This window comes from Lissotriton vulgaris, chromosome 9 (genome assembly GCF_964263255.1).
Source record: "Lissotriton vulgaris chromosome 9, aLisVul1.2, whole genome shotgun sequence".
Classification (NCBI taxonomy): Eukaryota; Metazoa; Chordata; class Amphibia; order Caudata; family Salamandridae; genus Lissotriton; species Lissotriton vulgaris.
In genome coordinates this window covers 35,739,160-35,757,622 of record NC_141697.1, presented here as the reverse complement: position 1 = coordinate 35,757,622, position 18,463 = coordinate 35,739,160, and the positions used below count along the sequence as shown (strand labels likewise).

The 18,463-nt window shown below is 46.5% G+C and overlaps 1 protein-coding gene across 1 annotated transcript in view; it reads right to left on the bottom strand.

Annotated features, from left to right (window-relative positions):
- Nucleotides 1–18,463, bottom strand: part of PRKD1 (protein kinase D1) — a 929,258-nt gene that overhangs the window by 167,590 nt on the left and 743,205 nt on the right. Inside the window, exons 8-9 of the mRNA XM_086936991.1 lie at nt 7,979–8,102; nt 3,446–3,523 (exon numbers count right to left, since the gene is read on the bottom strand). Coding sequence (XP_086793117.1) covers nt 3,446–3,523; nt 7,979–8,102 — 202 coding nt within the window. The remainder of the gene's footprint in view (nt 1–3,445; nt 3,524–7,978; nt 8,103–18,463) is intronic.

The following is an 18,463-nucleotide window of genomic DNA, read 5'->3' as shown; positions in this document are numbered from 1 at the left end:
ATTCTTTCAAATACAACTTCTGGTGTGGTCTCCATTATTGCGCCACTGTGTCTTACATTGAATGTGTGCGTTAAGTAGCTGCTTTACACACAAGCCCCTGGCTGCCTTGCTGCTCGTGCCATGCTACCCCCTTGAGGGCTGGTAACCCCAGGTCTCACAGTATGTATTAAGGAAAATCTGGTGCAAAACAAGGAATCGCAAAATTTGCGATTCCTTATTTGCCAATTGCATTTAAGGAATCGCAAATTTTGCGATTCCTTGAATGCAATGTATGAATCGAAAAAAAATGCAAATTGGCCCATAGAAATAAATGGGAAAGTATTCCTTAATTGCGATTCGCAATTTGCAAATCGCAATTAAGGAATACAAGAATTTGCAAAAAAATTGCGAATTTGTACATACATCCCAATTTGCGATTCTGAAATAGCGATTGCTAACAAATTGTTATTTAAGAATCGCAAATCAGGTTGAGGATACATATGGCCCGTAGTGATGAGCTAAAGTCTTGTACAACCAGGTGTGCTTTGTTTTTTGAAGACTGCTCTTTCTGGGAGAAGAGTGTTGGAGCCCTGCAGAGCAGAAGGGCCACCCGAAAACCTCACACTTTGGGCCAGACGTACTAACAGTAGGAACAGCGACTCCCTAATTGTTATTCTGTCCGAATAGTAGTTAGGAAATCGCTATTCCTAATGTATGCAATTTTTTAAAAAACGTGTTTGCGATTCCAAGTGAGTTGACAATCGACCTCCCTCATGAGTATTAAAGAGGAAGATCGCAGTATGAGACCCATTAGGAATACCAGCCATCACACGGATGGTAGGTACTCTTCTGAGGTCACAGACCACCAAGTCCGTGATTGCTTTTAAATAAGTCAACATTTTTTTTATGCAACCCATTTTCCTTAAAGGAAAACAGGATTTGTTTAAAAAAACAAAATTAAATGTTTGCGTTTCCTTTTTAAGAGTAAGCAGCAGTCCATGGGACCACTGTTGGCTCATTTTTGTTGTTGATGTTGTTGTATTATTTCTCTATTCGTTTTGTTTCTTTCTTTACATAGTGTCCATTTGTGTGGATTACAAGGAAACAATTATGTGTGAATAAATACAGAAGAATTGAGTCCATTCAGACTTCTCTTAGGACAGAGGATGATAGTATATTTGAAAGAGAGAGACCAAATGAAAGGAAGAAAAGGTACAAGAGTAGCATTCAAAATAATATACCATGGTGAGTGCATCTGCTCCAATCACGTCATTCTATCGACCCCTCCATGGGTTCTGGGATCTCTCAAGGTCGAAAGGCATTCTGCTGATGGCACCTCCTTAAGCAACAATATACAAAGCACCCACTGCCATGAGATTGAAGCCACATCACCAAGCCCTCCTGCCCGCCCCTATCATGCCCTGACCTGGGGCAGGGTGAACACATCTCCCTCAGCCAGGACATGTACCTGTTCAACAATGGCCGTTGTCTTCAGACCGGCATCCGCGCTCCATGCCCTCTGTACTGGTAAGATGCAGCGTACTCCTATTTCATGCAATACGGGACCAGTGCAGACAAGTCCACAGAAGATATGGTATACGTCACATCCCTCCCCGGCGCACCCCCAGCAAGCATCATGAATCTAGCCTTATGTATTTTATGTGGGGGCTTCCCGCAAGGTGTGGTCGTGGTTAGACATAAGTTCCGACCAATCTTCGTCTGAATAGTTTGTCACTAACTGCTCCGGCCAATAGTCTTTAAGATCCAGCAGGTTCGATTCTGTGAATCGGGCCATTTGCGACCTCATCAATGCTTTGAACATCTGGTTCTCGGTTCCAGGTGTTTGCACCTCCTGAATGGAGAGCTTTGCTCCCAGAACAGGCCGGGCTGAATGTAATGGGCAGCGCTGTAGTGGAATAGGTTCAGGGCACATGGGATGAAGACAGTTCCCCCCTTCCACCCCCTTGAGGCAGCAGGTAGCCGTCCTGTCGGAGGTGCAAGGTGTATCTTAGGGATCCCTGAGTAGGAAGATTCCGTCCTCCAACCTTGATAGGAGAAAACATTGACCTACAGTTCTAATATCAGATTCTGGGATAAAGGATTTAGTACCTCGTGAAGGTCACATGGGCTTTAATATTTAGTTTGTTGTGTCCCAAGAGGAGCCGTGTTTGCAGAGATAGCGTGTGGTTATCAGCGCAGCGGGTGCAGGTACACCTGTGGATAGTCCCACAGGAGGCGTGATTACAGAGATAGTGTGCGGTCATCAGCGCAGTGGGTGCAGGTACACCTGATGATAGTCCCACAGGAGGCGTGATTGCAGAGATAGCGTGCGGTTATCAGCGCAGTGGGTGCAGGTACACCAGATGATAGTCCCACAGGAGGCGTGATTGCAGAGATAGTGTGTGGTTATCAGCGCAGTGGGTGCAGGTACACCTGTCGATAGTCACACAGGAGGTGTGATTGCAGAGATAGCGTGTGGTTATCAGCGCAGCGGGTGCAGGTACACCTGTGGATAGTCCCACAGGAGGCGTGATTACAGAGATAGCGTGTGGTTATCAGCGCAGCGGGTGCAGGTACACCTGATGATAGTCCCACAGGAGGCGTGATTGCAGAGATAGCGTGCGGTTATCAGCGCAGTGGGTGCAGGTACACCTGTCGATAGTCACACAGGAGGTGTGATTGCAGAGATAGCGTGTGGTTATCAGCGCAGCGGGTGCAGGTACACCTGTGGATAGTCCCACTAGAGGCGTGATTACAGAGATAGTGTGCGGTTATCAGCGCAGTGGGTGCAGGTACACCTGATGATAGTCCCACAGGAGGCGTGATTGCAGAGATAGCGTGCGGTTATCAGCGCAGTGGGTGCAGGTACACCTGATGATAGTCCCACAGGAGGCGTGATTGCAGAGATAGCGTGCGGTTATCAGCGCAGTGGGTGCAGGTACACCAGATGATAGTCACACAGGAGGTGTGATTGCAGAGATTGGGTGCGATTATCAGTGCAGCAGGTGCAGGTACCCCTGTCGATAGTCCCACAGGAGGCGTGATCACAGAGATAGGGTGTTGTTATCAGCGCAGCGGGTGTATGTACCCCTGTCGATAGTCACACAGGAGGCGGGTTTGCTTAGATAGCGTGCGGTTATCAGTGCAGCGGGTGCAGGTACACCTGTCGATAGTCCCACAGGAGGCGTGATTGCAGAGATAGCATGCGATTATCAATTCACTGGGTGCAGGTGCACCTACCCAGTGGCGGAAAGAAACTGGAGAGGACCCCCTGCAAATACACAAAGAGGGCCCCTATGCTGTGGACCTAGTCAGTAGCTCTCGTGGCAGGGCCTGTCGCCTGTCATAGTGCGTGAGGGACCCCCGCGGAGCTCAGGGTTCCCCCCGCACTGCCTGGTCTATGTTACACTACTGCCCCTACCAAGTTTGGCGCAGGAGACGTGGAATGAACAGATGTTGGACGTACCTTGTAATACTTGCTGCTGGTATCATTCTGATACAGGATCAGGCACTTGCTGTCCAGCCTCCAATAATGTCTTTTCCTCTGAAACAGAAAATGAAAATGTTATTCGTCAGATATTTCCTGTCACTGGTAGTGATGGTGGAAGGATCTGAGATGCCCCAGGTCATTGCTTGAGATGGAAATAGAGAAGTGCAGGAACTCACTATCTCCTAGGACCAGTTCCTTCTGAGAAGTGTCAGTAATGTTCCAGTAAAAGTAGTGCACCACTGCTGACAAGTGCTGGTGCTCTCTCTTTCAAAGTAAAAGTGTAGGCACTCCACGCCTAACAAGGTCTGTCCAGGAAAATCACTGCCCCAAGTGAGGTGACACTTTATTGATACGACCCCTCGTGACCATCATTCTAAAGCCTTGGACATGTGGGGTTCTCACCACGCAATGCAACAACCATAGTCTCCACAGTGACACCTCAACGTTAGTTACTGGGAAACCCCCAAAAAATGACTGACAGCAGTCAAGGGTTAGCGGTGTGTGGGCATGTAAGATGCAGAGACACTAGTGTGACGGAAAGGTGCTTTTATATGGAGTCACCCCCCCTCCCCCCGCAGACTATTTTCAACACTGGTGGCACGTGGACAACAACCATCGCCCCTGCACAGTTGGCACTAAAGACCACACTCCACAAAGGACTTGGCGTTCTCAGCCAAGGGTCTCCAGAATAAAAAAGAAAGCTAAATGGTGAATGTTATGGCTCGGTGACCTAGTTCCATCAACTAACCCATAGTTCGAGTTAAAGGTTTACATGAGGGACTGCGTGTTTCCATAGTTTCCTCACCAGGAACAGGCTGCCTGACTCTGCATGCCCAGCAACAGAGACCCAACTTGAACCTGCCTAACAGAGGCATGTCAGGTCTTCTGTGAGCTCCTCAAGAATACATTTATGCTTCTCCTACATTCCCACTTACGGTTATAGATTGCTTCCACATTGCCAGCAGTGACTGGTACAGCTAGTTGCCACATTTGCAATAAAGGTACAACAGATCACACATTGCCTAGAAGTAATAGGTGTACCCAGATATCACAGTCAGTAACACGTATACTGACTGAGTTACCAGATTTTAAATTAGAAATAAAAAAATGGTATAAGTAGTTTACAGGGTCGCACTTCCTATTGTGCAACAAATTCAGGTGGATATTTTAAGAATGCAAATAGTAACAAAAAAGCACTGAGGTACTAGTTGATATCAGACACCCTACTACCAATGGTGTCAAAACAGGTGATGGATTTTAAGGCCACCGCTCATAACATGAATACAGGGACTTCTTCAAGGCTGCAAAATTTGTATAATACAGTAAAAAGAAGAGGTGTGTGCTCCTGAACAGCAAGACTTCCCGCTCTTTTCTCTTTGGTTGCAAATATATTGCACCTTGACTGACTCAGGCGGGTTCCAAAGTCTCTTTTCCTTTAAATCGTCACAATCTTTTGACCTAAGAATATAGCCGCACAATATGGTGTTATACCTACTGGTATTTATTGATGGATTTTGGGACTTCTTATTTCTTTTCTTGCCTCTGCCCAAAGTCTTTATTCTCAATGTATATGTTTGTTCCTGCCTCTTTGGAATAGGCTGGTTTGCAAATACACATATAGATAACTTCTTATTGTTTCTGTTGTTTTTTACTGTATTATATACATTTTGCAGCCTTGAAGAAGTCGCACAAGTGACGAAACACGTGTTTGCTGTATCTTCTGATGTCACTTTGCTACATGAATTTGAACAATAAACAAGAAATTGGATTGGACTTTTCCTGACCTTGACTCATTGGACTAAAGTTTACACATTATATGATACCAGTGAGTGCTGTGGTATCCTCTGTATTTAGATTTCTAATTAGGGTTACAGCCACCTTTCACATTAACAGCAGTCGCGGGTTGTAGAAAGCTCTCACGTGTACAGTTTTATGCAATGTCCCTATGTCTTCTAACTCATACAACCAGCTTCCACATGCGCATGTACACGTATGGCAAGGATGCATTCCTGTTCGACCTCCATAGGGTCTCTCGTTCACAGTGACAGAGATTTCATAGGCTGGGTGTAAAGGTGACGCACAGAACCAATGAGGGCTCTTCATCTGTCCGAAAGAGCTCTGGTTCTATCCATCAAGCAGTCCTACATAGGCAAGTTTATCTGGGATTTCGAAGAAGTGTGCCATATACAGGCTTTGGGGTTCTGGAAACATTAGATGGAGAAGGGAGATTGTGTCTCAGGAAGTCATTGACAGGGACTCTACCCGGTGACATGTGTGACGTGGCAAATATTTCTAGAGGTATGAACCAAAGGTGGGGACATGGGCTGCAGAATCTTGGAGTTATGGCAGGGAGAGAAAGACTGGATGGGAAGTGGGCGATGCCAGATTTCACGACATAACAGAATGGAAGCCGGGGGCAGCACAGGTGGTTCACTCTTCAGTCTGGAAGAGAGGTTGTTGATAGTATGTTGAACATGTTGGTTTTTGAACACTCATGGGCAGCATTGGCAGAAAGATGGATTGTGTATTGTGCTGGAGAGACTCAAGATGAAACTGAAGGGTCACAATGGGGAGGTTAGTTTAAGAACATTAAAAGATGCAGCCATGTCCGTGGAGGGCTTCCTCACATTCTGAAGAGATGACATGTGACCGGTGCTCTGACACGAAGGATGGAAAGTCTTAACAGACTTGCAGGCCTGGGATGCACGTATTTCGGATAGATGCTACTAAAGAGGCAGCAAAGATTGGCTTGTAAAATAAAGCACCTAGAGTGCCATATGATAAATGTGTGCAATCTAGGAACGAAGGCTGAACGGCCATTGCAGATGTATAGTTAGATTACTGGGCAGCACCAACTGGTGGCCCAGCTACAATGCTGGAACTTGCCACACTGACATAGCTGGTTCTACTCCACCTTCTAGAGCCCCCCGTCACATCTCCAGTTTCCAAGGCGGTGATCGGCTGCTAACCCTCGAACGGATGGGCAGGAATCATCGAGTGTCCCGGGAAGCTCCACTCTGGAGTGGAACATTGCAAACATCAGTGAACCAGCTGAGTGGATTAAGGCAATGGGATGCAATAGACACATCCAGGGTGGGAAATGTATGGGAGCAGGTGAAGTTGCTTTCTGACCTAGATAAACTTTTGGCATTCACAGGACCCAGTTCTTCAGATACCCCCAAGTTAGGCATTCATTAGTGAGACACCAGGAGCATTTGAGAGATGTGTCTGAATACCACCCATTAGGAGCTGGATTGATTTTCAGCCTGCTGGGGGAAAACAAAACATCACAGGTACTTGGAACTCTAGTAACTAATGCCCTAGAATGAGGCACAGGAAGTGGTGATGGCCCGGGAGGCAGTTATTGGTCACCTGTAAGACCGTGATTGGCGTGAGGCTCAAATGGCAGCTTGGAGCTAGTGATCCATGTAACGCTCCACTTGATTCTGTTCAAATACAGGGCACGGCTATACTTTACAGCAGAGCAACATCTGGAAGGTGGGTAACATCCCCTCCCCACAGTGCTTCAGATGTCAAGTACCCAAATGGAGCTAACTCCACACAAGCTGGCGGTGTGTGTGGAACGATTCAGGCGTACTTGTATGCATATCTAACACGCTACCAGGGGTCCTCCACCTCCTCATCGACTTGTCCCTCAGACTGGCACAACTAGGACACATGGAAGAGGCGGGATTCCCATGAGGAGCACATAGACTAATCGGTTTAGGTTTTTGACTGGGTAAACAGGACAATGCCAGCCAATCTCACTCCCCTTCTAGAGTTGTTGCTGGGAATGGGCAAACGTGCCATGTTCAACAAATCCATCTACCAGCTAAGGCATTCCCAAAGAAACATGCAAAGATCTGGGAAGCATGATTGACTCATTTTGGGACCCAGGCATGAGCCATGCCTTTTTGCCATGAAGGAGTTGGCTTGACTTTTACCATTTATTGCAGAAAGGATGTACACGGATATTCAACTGTCACATTGCTAATAACCCAGGTGCAACTCTAATGGGCCTTGTACTGAATTTGTTTGTTGAATAAATGCCAAAAATATGAGTTATTAAAAAGACTGGCTTGCAGATGAGACACATTTGGATCATAAGAACATGTTTTGTGAGCTCAATATGGGGAGTTTCAGGTGCATTCTTAGTTCCCTTTCTACACAACCCCACCTGCCCTGGCCATTATCACAACACAGATAGGGAAGAACATGTTCCTCTTTTTTGCCAGACAGTGTTGATATTAGGGGGAGCTAGGAAACCTCAAAGGTGAGCTTGGACACTGAACGATATTTTTCAAGTGCTACCTGTGGCCGATCAGTAGACGCTTATACAGAAGAGGATGTTAGGGGCCTGATGTCGGATACAACATAATCCCAGTAATTTCTAAGCCATCTAAGTTGGCGGAGCAAGGCATAGGAACACCAGTGAGTCAAGGCAGGAAAAGGAGGTTGATGGGAGTCTTGGAAATGTCTCCACACATATGAGGTCCACACACGTCTTACCAAAGTGTCCTTGCTGGTGTAATGCACCATCCAGCCCTCCTTCAGCACCAGGCTGCTCTGCCGCTTCGTTTGCTTTACTGACTGCACCACTCGCATCAGGGGGATGTTATTGCTGGCACAGGGGCTAAAAGGAAAAAGAGCATAGAGGAAATATCAAATTGAACTAGTCTTGCCACATGTGTTGGACAAGAAGCTACAATGGGTCCCATGGTGTTGCAAGATTTGTTGCTGAAGTATCCCAGAAATGGCCCAACAAAACTGTTAGGGAATGACAATAAATGGATCAAACCACTTGAGACAACTGTGGCGTAATTGACTTGATATCACATTGGTGTCTGGTCAGTCTATTGACCATAACAGCAATGACCCTCACATAATCACGCGTACTAACTCTGGAACAGAAAGGTCAGGTTTAGAAACAAGACCTTAGAGGTGGAGTGGGATTTATGATCTGCTATTGTTGAGTCTCACACCTGACTCAGCAATATCACAAAAGGCAAAGAGGGTGATTTATATATAGGTGGACGACCCGCCGTTCCGCCACGAGGACAGGGAAAAAGTGAGATAAACACCAAAATTAGATACATCTGATTAGTGTACCCACATAAAAGTAATAATCAAATTTCAAACAACCAATATTAAAGACTCTAACTTTGCAATTTTGTATAAATAAATATAATAACACGTTTGAGTCTAGAAGATTTTCAAAAAACAGAATTCTTCAATTCATGAAAATTCACCTTTTATTTACACCTAAATGCACACAGTTTTAAAACACTTCAGGTTTGATACCCAATTTTAATTAATTAAGTCAATTAAGACTGATTCCCCAAAAATTCCTGGTGTAACATGACTAATATTTAAAGTACCTAAAATATGTCTCAAAACACCATCATCACAATCTTCATATATAATATGGGCCCCTGATAAACGCTCACCACTCTCAAAAGGATATTACTTTTACATTTTTTACCACAGGCATGGGTTGTCTGCCAATGAAAATGGACGCCTAGGGTACGAGGTCCATGCTGCATCATCTATTTAATACTGCCGGAGTTGTCTTTGGAACTTCAGGGAAGAGGGAGCAGTGGGGTGGCGTCCTTCCAATAATGCAGGGAGTTGTGCCAAGTCCTTTTTCTTCCTCTCAGTGGTTTATTTCCTATGAAATGTGTGATGGTCATTGATCCCATCTCAGGAGCCGGCCGCAGCAGCCATTTTCTCACAGCGTCAAAGCTGCTGGCATTAATGACAGATTCTCCTTTCTCCTCACACCCTGTGTCACTTTGCTGATATTTTCATGAAAGTTACTCAATGTAGGAGAACAACTCTTTCCCAGAGGATTTAAGATGATTTCAGGTGGAGAGACTTCCTGGGGCATTTGTAATATATTTCCAATCCATAGGGCTCGTCCATTGATCTCATAAGATATTTCCTACGTTTTCTGAATTTGGGCTTATTTATCCACTAGCTTTGTATCCCCTTTGTTGGTCTGTTCATGCTCCAGTTCTCTCTTAAGCATGGGTAGAAGCATAAAGCTGAAGTCTAAATTGGCTCTGGCACCAGTGACCTCTGCACCTTGCCTGACTGCAATGGCAACCAGTCTTGCTTTCAGTGAGATACTTCCCTCTGCTAGTCCGAAACCTGTGGCATTGTCTTCTTCCTCAAAATCGCAAGTTGCCTTTACTGCAAACAAGAGACTTAAGCATGATCCTCCCTCATGTTGCAAACCATCCTCGCCTATTTCTTTGGCGTAATTGAAAGATGAGATCAGAGCACTGAGTCCTTTTGTTGAAGAGACAAATAAGTGCATACAGATCCTGGATGACAATGGTCTCTCACATAGGCAAGGGTCTCCAAAGTGGAGCAGAGAGTCAGTGGCCTGCAAGATGATATGCACAGAGTTACCATATTGGAAAAGGAAGTATCATTGTTGAAGAGGCAATTGGAAAATTTGGAAAATAGGAGTAGACAAAACAATCTATGAATTTATTGTCTTCCAGAAGAAATAGAGGGTGCAGATCCTGTCTCATGTTTTGCCTCCTTTCTACCTCAGCTTGTTGATTTACCACCTTCAACTGGGTTAAATATTCAGTTAACATATGAGTTCACCTACTTCTCTCTCTAAACTCACAGGTGTTATTATTTATTTCTGAAATGTACAGACCTCCTCAAGGTGCTTAATGCTACAAAAGCTATTAATTTGGTCTGGAAGAAAGATTTTCCTTTCTCTGGATATTGCCAGGATCACTGCCAATCTCTGCAAGGAATTTCTTGACCTTCATCCATCAATTCATGCTCTGGGTACTCCTTATGGGTTGTTCCATCTATTTATTTTTTCAAGTCACTTATAAAGATAAGATTATAGCCTAGGAGGACCCCACTGAACTCCAGAAGTTCATTCACAATCATACAAGTGAGGTTGTAGACTTGTTGAGATCTTCCTTACAGTAATACATTTTCTAGCTAATCTGTTTTATTTGTTGCAGTTCTTCTGGTTTTCAGATATGTTTTTGTATTCCTTGTTATCTTCATGGATGTCTTGGTTATTTGTATTGTAGCCAAGATTTTACGATTGGTGTTTTTAACTTTTCCCTTTTCTTTCCGCCGCAGATGTATTCAATAAAGTGAAGTCCTTGTTTATCCTTGTTTATCATATCATACATATTGGCGTTGAAGTGCAAGGCTCCCTAGTCATACTACCTTCACTCGGTGTTGTCATCACCCAATCCCCCTTTTTATCACTCCAGTCAGATAATTATTTCAGTCATTGCTTCTTTTACATGTACTGTCTTTTTCGCTCTTATCTTGTTTCCCTTTTTCTCATCTGTGTTTCCTCTTTTTTTCTTTTATTTTTTTCTTTCATTTGGACTTTCCCCTCATTTTATTCACTTGCTTGTTCTCTATTGTACTGTTTTTCGTGGTCAAAGGTGAAGACCAAGGGGCAGATGTACAAGCCCCTTGCGACATTTTTACAACACCGTTGCGTCACTTCTGTGATGCAGCGGCATCGTAAACAATGCGCCACCATGCGACAGATTTACAACGTGACACATCTAGTAAGATGCGTCAAGTTGTAAAGCCCTGCGCAACATTATACCTGCCTCAGGTATAATGTATGTAGGGTGGGCATTCCGTCGCAAGGAAGCCCATAAAAGTGACACAGTGAAATCTATAAGATTTCACGGAGTCACTTTTACGTCCCCTCGGCGTCAAACTCTTAGGCCTGCTTGTAGCAGGTGCAAGCAGTGACGGAGCACTATGGGTGTGGGCTGCCCCTGAGCAGTGCTGGAGTTGCGTTGCGCTTGCGACACGACTCCAGCACTGCGTCATCTATACGCTGACAGATGTGTCCCGCATTTGTCTCTCCTTGCGCCACGGTGCTCCACATTGTAACATTGTGACTTGCCCCACAGAAAATGAGATTGTGCAGCTCTGTTATTACTTGCCCGGCTATCATGCCGCCGCCTACTTCCTGAGCGATCAACTAATAGAACCTGCGATCGTGCAGAGTGGTTTTCCATCCATGGCTAACCTGCTGATGCTCACTCCTGGAACCCATTAGGGAACCTCCTGCAAACTCCGCACGTCTGAGTTGGCTGACCCGGCTCTCATTTCCCACCGGATCCTATTCGCATCGCGATTCACCTCATCGCCCATGTCCCGCCTTCACTATTTCGGCAATTGAAGCTTACTATTGTTAGGCATAATATCTATTTCCTGATGATGATCCGCGTAACGCTTTAAAGGATCGAAACGTCATCGACAATTTGAAAACACCTTATTCATTCCAAACTTTATGTGTACTTAAAGTGTAAAGGTGTAGGTTGTGTTTTGCACTTTGACACTGTGCAAAAACTGGTGCAACGAACCTTAAGCTTTTGCCTGAAAGCCCTTTGTTCCCTGTTTTGTCCTTTACTGTATGTTGCTCGTGTGTTAAGTAGGGCACAGGCCTGTGCCCCACCTTGTGTATTGCTGTGTAATACCTTTTCTCTATTGTTTACAAGTAAATATCAGACCTCTGTCCGGCTGGACATGTTAATTCAATATAGTAACGACTGAGTCTATATTCATTGTTCCTAATTCTCTCTCCTGTGAGGGACCACTGTTGTCTAAAAGCATTGTAAATGCGGCGCATGCATGGTGGCACAAGGGGTTCCTAACGTCACGCATAATAACTGGCGCATCCCTGCTAATCTGCAGGGATGTGCCAGTTATTGTAAATCTTCCCCCAAGTGTATTACCAATTTTTTTTTACAGTTAATATCGTTCAGGGTTAAAGGTTTTTAACCCCATAAAGAGGCCGAGAGTTATTTCACATCTAGGTAAATTTAATCAAGATCTGGTTCTGCTCCAGGAATCTCATCTTTCTGAACTTGAAGCGCAGAGACTTGAAAAGAATTGGGTGGGGACAGTCCTTTCTTCCTCTGACCTTAACAAGAAACAGTGGGCTATTATTTATTATTACAGAAAGTTAAATTTTACTGTCTTATCCCAGGAAACTGACGATGATGGTAGGTTGATAATTGTTAAAGTTTTAATTAACAAAATTCCCTTGACGATATTTGCTGTTTATGCTCCCACACAGAATGATGATAACATTCTGGACTAATGTGTAGGGAAAGTGTCTTCAATATATGGACAATTATTTTCTATTGGGGGTGACTATAATCAGATAATGGACCCTTTTCTAGACCATCCATCCTCTGTTAAATTCATACCACATAAAATGCATAAGCAGTTTTGCTCCACCGTGTCTCGGAGAGCTTTGATCGATAGATGAAGACTTTGTAATCCCAACTTCTGAGATAATACTTTCTACTCCCCAGTCCAAGGATCATTATCCAGATTGGATCATATCTTTTTAAGCAAAAATGTATCCCAAAACGTTGCCTCCAGTAAAATTGGGTACATTCTGATTTCAGACCATGCCCCGGTCATTACTGATTTGGACATGAATCCTGTTCCCAGACCAAAGGGTAGATGGTGATTTAATAACGCTTTATTGAAAGACTAAACATTTTCTTCAGACTTCACTGATGGCAGTGCCTCTGGTATGTGAGGCATATGTGGCCACCGCTCCATATACACTCCATCTTAATGCAAACTTGGGCTATTTTATTACGTTGATGAAAGCAAGTATTTATCTAAACTTGTGGGGTCCCAAGAGCAGATATGAGTGTTTCAGCAATAAAAATTCTCTCTGTTCGTTGAGTGTTGTTTTCATCTGGTCTACTCTAGATATAAGAGAGTCCAGTTTATTGTTAATTAAGGTGAGGCTCTTTTGCATTTTGAGGAGCAGGGGTCACCTGCACTCGCAGGTATCTCCTGTGATTTACCAGTCTCGTCTGGGTACATTTCACTGTTTGCCAACGATCTTCTCCTGTACATCCAATAGGAAACGTCAGAGCTAGCTCAGACTCTTAATGACTTTGCTGACCTTTCTGGCCTACGGGTCAACTGGGCCAATTCATCTTTGTTCCCATTCAACGAGGACTGTCCTGACCCCGCTTACCCACTTAATGGCATTCCCATCAGGTACCACCTGCTATGTTTAGGTATTTGAAGATTAGAATCTCTCACCAGCCAATTGACCTGTTGGAAGGTAATCTCAGAAGAGCTAGAACAGCTATCAGAATCGAGATGATATTCTGGCGCACACTTCCCGATCGGTCATGGATCGAGTTGCACTTCTCAAGATAGTAGTCTTACCACGGCTATCATACTATTTCACAAACCTGCCCCTCTACATTGCGTCTCTATCTTTTACAAATTTGAGAGCATCAAGAGAGAATTTCTGGAATAACACCCGTTGCCGAGTGGCATTCTCTAAACTCAAGGCGGGCAGGTAATTCCCAACATGGAACAATATTATCTCGCCGCTCAGCTTCAATGGATGGCCCGGTTGGATGGTGATGTAACAGCAATCTGACCCTGCCACGCTTTCACTCGCCTGGGAACTCGGCGCTGCTCTAGCTATTCCACTCCTGCCCAATACCTGGCTCTATGGATGATCCCAGCACTCAACGGAGATGCCTATTTCCCCATCCCCCGGGCTTTAAGGCCCTCATGGGTGAGTAGTTGCGCTTTAACAACCCTGATTGATTGATTGGTTGACGCGGTGCTCGTGGTAGGCCGATACCACTGCTTCTGGGAGTCACATACTGTTGTCACCACAAAAGCCTATACATCATACGGTCCATGGTTCCGTGTGCACCGGCATTGCCACTGCTGGGCACGCCGAGAGGTCATGTCACCACCACATCTGTGGAGTTCACCAACTGGCAGACAGCAGGTATATAAATGCCAGGCAACCTCTACTGGGATGGTGCCCTACTAAAATATGGTATATTGATGGATTCCAACTTCATGCTTCACTAATAGCAGCTCTGGGTGGCAAATGGGGAGAAATGTCAGCGGAGCACCAGATACACCTAACTCTCCAATACCTACATGTTATAGGGTCAGGTAGACACCTCACAAAGTGGTTTGCGACCACGTTGTGCCTCCACACAGTGGTATGGGTCCTGCCTTTGAGACAGCACTGAGACGCAGACCTGGCCCCTCCATGCACTGACGAGGAATGAGCTGCCATACTAGAAAGCCCAGTCCGAATCCCGGGCAGGGCCCACTTTGGCATCATCCCGTACTACATCACCCAGGCAGCATACCTCACTCCTGCAAAAATAAATAGATCCTTCCACCTTGCAGACACCGCCTGCCCCAGATACCACAAGCCAGATGCTGATCTCCCACACATGGCATGGGCCTGCCCACTCCTCACCCCTTCCTGGCAGGGAGTCATGACCCAGCTATCCAACGGCATGGGCCGCACAATGGCACACACATGGGCGGTATGCATCCTGGGCCTTTGCCATAGAAGTAAACGACTTAAGGTGACCACTTGTTTCTTAGCCCTAGGAATGCTGGTGACAAACATTTAATCACTAGGAAATAGAAATCACCGGTGACTGCCGCTGGTGGCCTGGAGGCAATCGATGTTGACATGGGCCAAGGCTGAGAGTATTGCATTACACAGGGAAGGCCGCTGAGGCTTCGCAAGACCCCTATTGCCGTCTACGGGCACACAATACTGCAAGACTTTCAAAACAAGCCACGCCTGGAATGAAAGAACCCAAAATCCATAATGCCACAGATGGAGGAGGACGATGAGGGTGGTCACACCACCCAATAGCAAACTTGAGAGTGGTGGCTAAAATTAGCACGTTACCCTCACACGATAAACATGGTTTGATGTAATAACAGCTTCGAAATGTGCATGTTGTTTATATATTTGTTGGGACAGAGGTAAGGGCGAGGTTCGGGGACCCTGAAGTTGGGCCATGTTACCCTTGTAATCTTACTTTGTCTCTTCTTTATTCCCCCCCCGCCTCACGGTATTGTTGAGGTTGTCCAAGGGGGCGCTCTGTTAACACAATACGTTGGAGCTCCTACAGTAAAACACAAGAGCTCCCCCTCCCCCCCTTTCGGAGGTGCGTATCCTGCCATTGTATCGAGGGCATGCCCCTCTGGCATATTGCACTTGATGTCAAAGAGCGAAACTAATCAGATATTGTAACTTGTGTTGACATGTCGCCCCTTTAACTATGCTACTGTTTGGGAAATGAAATAAATAAAAACAGAATAAAAATTAAATGTTGGGATGGTCAATGGGTGGTGCAAGCTGTAGCGGCCTTCTGGCAAGGGCACTGATACTGATTTTTTAGGTCGAGCCTGGGCAGCGCATGCGCTGCTCTGCGAGGCATGCTGTACTGAGGTACGGTACAGAAGCTCCGCCCATTTCCTGCCCATCTTTTCAAGTGGCTCTGTTACTGTCCTTACAAAATCGTTGCTTTTCATTTGTTTAAAGGCTTACTAGTCCCTCCTTGGTACCGCAATGTCTGCATTTGTAACCTCCCATAACAATTAGACTTTTTAATTGTGTTGTTACACGGTCTGTTTTATAAGTCAGTGAGCACTATTTTCTTTAATGATCTTCCCCTATTCCACCCACAGCATCCAGCAGGCTATCTGCTTTTATATTATTTGTTTTTAAATTATAGAGGAGTTCGCTTTAACCCGTTTACAGCGTCGAACGTTCAGTGCCCAGTGCTGAACGTTCAAATAACGGGTGGGGCCGCGTCGGCCAACGGTCGTGCGCAGCACTGGCAAGGTAGTGCACGTGACGACTGTTGGCCGACGGCAGCGCTTAAGGGGTTAACTATAGCAGCCGCACGTATTTGATTATTTCACTTACAGTGCGGGCCTCTTTCACTTTAGTGGCTGCGCTACGGAACCTTTTAAATTTATTTTAAAATGTTTTGCTTTGGCTGAAAGCTGACCATATGCGCTTTCACTTTAATTTTGGCCACGCCCCTTTCACCGAACGCTGCTCGCTGTAACGGCGAGCAGCATCTAAAGAAAGAGGCGCGGCCACCATTAGAGTGGTCTCACATTTGCGAGAGTTTGAGCTGTTGGCATTAAAAATAACAAAGCCGGAGGAGCTTCGCGGGCAACCAAGATGGCCGCGTAAGCTCGGAGCTCCGTGGACCGTCCGACCCACCGCAAATATCCTGCTTGAAATCCTGATCCACGTTGGTGGAACCTTATTGCTGGTGGTCTGCTGAGGCTGGGACTGCCCTCGGCTTCCAAATCGGTGGTTCCTGTGCAGAGTTACACCGAGTTGAACTTCGCGCCGGGACGGTGCCATTGTCCCTTCGAACTTCGCCACTTCGCACGATTGATCTGCGTAGTGGCTGCCTGCTGTCCTCACTGGCGGAGTGATAGTGTTTCCAGCCTGTGCCTTCTACACCCTGGTTTTGTCTTCTCGGCCCTGCCTGCCCGTCGTCTGAGGACCCGGACTTGAGGGGCGCCTTGCCTTTGTTCTCTCGAACCCATCATGGCGGGCAGAGGCGACTCGGACAGGGCATCGAACAAAGGTGGCCGGGGCAAGTCGCAAACGCAACAGAATCGCATTGAGCGATATGTGAACCTAAAGTCGCCGCCTACATCGGGGGCCGTGTCTAAGGGGCCCCCATCGACGAGCCCGCAGGATGGATCGGACCCTACCCTCGGCGACATCATGGGCGCCATCACGAGTTTCCGGGCCGATATGCAACAACAGCACGAAACTCTGAATCACAAGGTCGACTCAATGGCCGTTGATATCACTCTTATAAGGGCCGATTTAGGCAAGACCAATGAGCGTGTGAAGGCGCTCGACATTAAGACCTCCAGCCTGACCTCCGACGTTTCCGAGTTGCAGACCGAGGTCCGCAACCTGCGGATGACCACGGACCTATTCTCGAGGCGGCTGGAGGACTTTGAGGGGCGAGCCAGGCGGCAGAACGTTCGCATAGTCGGCGTACCGGAGGGATCCGAGGATGCTGCGACGGACCTATTCGTGGAGGACTTGATTAAAACCCATTTGGCACCCTCTGGACTGAGCAACTTTTTCTCGGTGGAACGCGCCCACCGAGTACCGGGTGGCCCGCCAAAGTCAGGGGTGGCGCCACGGCCTATTGTGGCGCGCCTCCTCAACTTTAGAGATCGGGACGTGATCCTGCAAGCTTCTAGATCGCATGGGCCACTCCATTACCAGAATGCGGAGGTGCACTTCTATCCGGACTTCACTAGGTCGGTACAGCGCCAACGTCAGAGCTACGCGGGAGTGAAGAGGCGCCTCAGGGACATGGGCTACAAATACTCGATGATGTTCCCTGCTAAACTCCGTGTTGAACATAAGGGACGTGCCCTTTTCTTTGACTTCCCTGAAAACGTTAGCGAATGGTTGGACACAGTCTCGCCTCATCGGGATGAACAGGAGGACAGAGATGGAGGTGCCTCTGGTGGAGCGGAACAGTGAGACTAAATGGGGGCTGGCGGCTCCCCCGCCTCGAATGACTGCCGGAGCTGGTATCTGTGACTTAACCTGACTCTCCTTTCCTTACATGGTGGGTGGCGGGACGGGTTCATGGAGATTCCCTACTCCTCTGGGTCTTTCGTAGATTAGTTAATGGGGCGACAGGCACACTGCTGGTTGGGAGGGCTTCTTAGTCTGATGCAGGGGTGCAGGGTGGGGGGTATGTTGGGAAGAGTTATTTTGTTTGCTGGTTATTTCTTTCTTTTCTCCGTCTGGCAATGGGTCACTTATGCTCCTGAACTGTATTTGAGATTGGCGTCTCCTGGGACTGGGTGGGGCGGGCTGCGGGGTGATGGGGGGTAGGAAGTTAAGAATTCTCAGTTGGAATGTCAACGGGTTGGGTGACCGAGTCAAAAGAGGGGTGGTGATACAGCTGATCAAACGTCATATGCCTGATATTGTCCTCCTTCAAGAGACACATCTGGTGGGTAACACGTGTAAAGCTTTGAATCGTAAAGGCTACAAAATGGTGGCTCACTCGGGGTTCTCTTCCGGATCCCGGGGGGCGGGTATCCTTATGCGCGCGTCCCTTCCCCTAGAGATAGATGTCACCATGATTGACGACA